At 58.8% G+C, this 3,946-nt stretch overlaps 3 protein-coding genes across 3 annotated transcripts; 2 read left to right on the top strand and 1 right to left on the bottom strand.

Annotated features, from left to right (window-relative positions):
- On the top strand, positions 1 to 234 carry SPRG_11448 (hypothetical protein; the record flags this gene model as incomplete). Its single annotated transcript, XM_012350457.1, has 1 exon — positions 1 to 234. A coding segment is annotated over one exon (234 nt), but the record flags the coding sequence as incomplete, so codon positions are not given.
- Positions 78 to 2,312, bottom strand: SPRG_11449 (hypothetical protein; the record flags this gene model as incomplete). The annotated part of the gene is made up of 9 exons (XM_012350458.1): positions 78 to 467; positions 517 to 607; positions 660 to 920; positions 972 to 1,049; positions 1,099 to 1,311; positions 1,357 to 1,634; positions 1,691 to 1,970; positions 2,018 to 2,057; positions 2,107 to 2,312. The coding sequence occupies 9 exons, from the start codon at positions 2,310 to 2,312 to the stop codon at positions 247 to 249; spliced, it is 1,668 nt and encodes a 555-aa protein (XP_012205848.1). The 3' UTR covers positions 78 to 246.
- Positions 2,313 to 2,379: 67 nt separating this feature from the next.
- SPRG_11450 (hypothetical protein) lies at positions 2,380 to 3,201 on the top strand (the record flags this gene model as incomplete). The annotated part of the gene is made up of 3 exons (XM_012350459.1): positions 2,380 to 2,542; positions 2,592 to 2,659; positions 2,716 to 3,201. The coding sequence occupies 3 exons, from the start codon at positions 2,380 to 2,382 to the stop codon at positions 3,199 to 3,201; spliced, it is 717 nt and encodes a 238-aa protein (XP_012205849.1).
- Positions 3,202 to 3,946: the final 745 nt, after the last annotated feature.

A 3,946-nucleotide genomic window follows, 5' to 3' on the forward strand; every position in this document is an offset into this window, starting at 1 on the left:
CGCCATGGCGGGTTCTGGGCGGTCGCCGACTTTGCGCCGTGGCCGCCCGAGGTGCACTTTCGCTGCGACCCGGCGCACGACGACGATGACGGTGGTCACTGCAAGCGCTACGCGCCGTTGCCACCCAACCGCGGGTACTCGGCGCGGGTGCCGGACGATACGACCAAAGTGAGTCCGATGCTGCAGCTACTGCCGTGCCGCCAGGCCCTCGCCGGCTCCAAAGAAGAATTGTAAAAAAACGCGTTTTTAATTCCATGACGTGGCGAGTTCGTGGTCGCAAAAGGCGAGCACGACCAAGAGTGCGAAATGGTCGGACGCAAACGTCTCGTTGGGCAGCCATTCGTGGCTTCGTTTCGGGTTGGGAAGCTGGAAGACGCTGGGCGGCCACGCGCCCGCGTACTGGGGGTTGCGTTTGTCGCCAAGCGTGACACGGCTGTCCCAGTCACGAGGAATGTACGCAGCATAATCTATCTCGACATTTTGTTGTCGTGATAGAAGAAAACAATGTGACAATACCGGCGTCGACAATCGTAGGAGGCTCACGCACGTCATTGCCGACCAACGTGCCGAGTGACGGCAGTGTCAGCAACTGGAATGGCGCCAACTCCTACGCCATCAAGGGTGATGAACGAACTCGGCTCACTGTTTCGGCTTGGTACTTTTTTCGTGAAAAAGATGTAGTCGACCGTGCCGGTCCACGCTTCCGTGACGTACGTACACACGGGCTCGCCGCCGTAGCTGTAGCGGCCATACGCGCTCTCAAACACCTCGTAGTGCAGCAAGCCGTCTTCGCGGTCGCCGCGGAACTGCAGCGTCTCGTAGATAGCGTCATCGGGCTCGAGGCGGCTCGGGCGCGGACATTGCTGGTCCTGCACCGTACCATCGATGAAGCGGGGCGTCTTGCCCGAGCCGTACGACAGCTACGGCTCACACACTTTAGTCAACATGTCTCTGTCGAGCCAAATGCAAACCTTGAAAGGGTTGCTCAAATCGTCATTTTCGGCCGGGGGGACCACGGGGGGGCGGCCCCGCCACGCGTGATGACGGCCCTACCACCAGCGTCTACCCCTTCCTTTGGATAGAAGCAACGAGTCATACTTGAAGCGTCTGAAACGGAGCCGACGCCGGGCTGTACGCGCTCCAGCCAAACGCGTTTTTGGCCGCGACGCGAAACTCGTACTGCGTGCCCGCACTGAGCATGGTAATTTTGTGCGACGTGGCCACGTCGTCGAGCACGATTTCGTGCGAAAACCCGACAGTCGTGCTGCCGTTGACGCGGCGGTCCAGTCGATATGCGAGGACTGGACCGTCCTAGGCGCGTCATCTTGACTTTAAGTGGACCCATCGATGACGCACCACTGAAATGGGCGTCTCCCACGAAACAACGAGCGTGCTCGTCGTGGCGTCGCTCAGAACTGGTGGCGCCAAGCGCGTTGGGGGAGCCGGCGCTGGTCGCGCCCGCCCCGTGCGCATGACATGGTAGACGTCATCGCTTGGTCGGGCGTTGAACGAGCCGGCAACCACGACGGGCATTTGAAAGTCGGCATTGAACGCCTCGACTTGTGGAAGAAGGTATCGCAGCTGAAGGTCCCGCACAACGTCGTGGTCCCGATGACTTGCAAGCTGCACGTTGACTATCACCATGTTTCATACCATGCGTCTATCTGTCAAGTTTTGCAAAACACCGTACCAACACAGAGAGGGCTCGGAAAGGCACAGGTTTCCCACGGCTGCAACGCGACAAAGAGAGCGATGTTGTCTTGCTCGAGCTTGGCCGCGAGGTTCTCGCGGCGCGTCCGGGCCACGAGGTCGTTGAAATCCACGCGCTGCGTTCGAAAGACCTGAAAATTGAGGCGACGGAACGCAATGACGAGGCCGTCGTCATAGTCACCCGGTCGACGGTGGTACACGCTGTCGTAGCCGAGTGCGTTGAGCGCATGGATCCAGTACAGCTCGTAGTCGTCGACCTCCTACCACCAGAAATATGTCATCCTGGCGATACGGAGCATCAAAGGACCTGCAAGCATAAAACGTCGGCGTCGTACGCGGTAATCTCTCTACGCTCACGTTAAACCGATGTCAAAAGCGGTGGCGTCAAGCACGAACGCGAGGAGCTGGTCCTTGCGACGGGTGCTACCCAGAATGTACTCGGCGCAGTACGGCTTGTAATTGTTCGTGGCGTGCAGCTGGCGCATGAGGTTGTACGAGAGGACAGACACAGTCTCTTTCGTGGATAGCTCGTAGATGGCGCGGACGTCGTTCGACGCTGCGGCGAGCCGCCGGCCGCCGTACAGCGCGGGACCGTCGACCATTGGTTCCTGAAACGGCGTCAGTAACCTCCTTCACCTCCGGTCTCATCACTTTTTCGCAACAACCGAAATGGACAAGCCGATGACCGCGTCGCCATCCAAGGCGAGCGTTCGTGCGACGACGGCGCCGACACCACCGACGCGGAAGCTTGCGCCGACGGTAAAAGAGATCAAGGCCCGACTCCCGGACATTCCGCTCGACTTTTCGTTCATGAACCTCAACTCCATCCTCGGTGTGTCCTTTCTCAAAACAAACGCCTCTGATCTTCGCTATATGAGCAGACATTGTCAAGGAGGACCCGATATCGGGGCGGAAGCGACTCACGACCGACGACGCGGGCAAAGTGGTCGTATGTGACATCGCTTGCTACGACGAGCGATATTCACGTAGCTCTCTCTCTCGTAGCACAAGAAAACGGCGGCCAAAATCGTCGGCGGCGAGGCGTACACACCGCCCGTCTCGATTCGACTCAACGACAATGGCTTGACATCGATCGACGACCTCGACGCCGCGCTAAGTGGCGTGTTTGAAGACCCGACGCGCCTCCAGTGGATCGACCTCAGCGGCAACGCGATTGCGCAGCTTCCAAAGACTGTCTTTGCTCGTTACACGCAACTCTCGACCTTGCATCTGCATGCGAACAAGCTCTGCGCGTACGCCGACATTGACGCGCTCTTTTGCCTCGTGCATTTGCGCCAGCTCACGCTCCACGGCAACCCCGTGGACGAGAAGAAGCACTACCGCGTCTACACGATCTACCACATGCCGTCGCTCGTGCAGCTCGACTACAGCACCATCACGCAGTGCGAGCGCGAGCGGTCCGAGACGTGGGCCGTCACGTACCGCAAGCAGCTCGCGATACGAAGGGGCGAGCAGGTCGACGACATGTGAGAAGGATCAACAACTCTCGTCGTTGGAGGGTACCTAAGCACAGCATATACTACCTGATTTTCCTTGGCGACTCCGGCTCGTAGCAGCCCAGCAGTCGGGGCAGCGCTGGCATCTGGAATCATCTGGTCGCCGTGAATCGCGCTTTAACCTCTGTTTGTCCAGACGACATTGCAATCCTTCTCAAGCGCAACAAGAGCGTCCACTTGGATAGAGGACCCACATCAACAAAACCACATGTGGAAGTTGCGTTTACGACCTATGATAGGTAGATACTGCGATCTTGGCGGGTTAATCGTCTCTTCACGTGGCCGCACATGATTTCTTCAAGTGTCGATGTGCTAGGTGACGCGACGACTGCGGTGTTTGCATCCCGGGAGCTGCGCCGATTCGCCTTCCACTGCGACAGAGACCTTGCGAAGGACATTGTTACGCGAGCTTAGTCCGGCGCGGCTTTAGTCCCCCGCGCCGCCGCCTGCGCAGCCACGACCCGGCGAGCGAATGAAGAAGAAGAAGGAGATTGCTAGTCTCTACGTCTGCGAACTCTTTGGAACAACAAAGATGACGCAAATTGCCGCGGCCGTGACCTCGGCCCACACGTGATACCGAACGACAAGTGGCTCAGCTGGCTCGCTATGACGGTCGACGCCTTCAAGTTCGGCCCTGTGCCAAGCCCGACTCCCAAGCCGCCATGGCTGGTTCGACTCCACAAAGTTACCAAGCCGTTGACCCAGACGACGCCCGCCGA

The sequence above is a fragment of the Saprolegnia parasitica genome (genome assembly GCF_000151545.1).
Source record: "Saprolegnia parasitica CBS 223.65 unplaced genomic scaffold supercont2.66, whole genome shotgun sequence".
Classification (NCBI taxonomy): domain Eukaryota; phylum Oomycota; class Saprolegniomycetes; order Saprolegniales; family Saprolegniaceae; genus Saprolegnia; species Saprolegnia parasitica.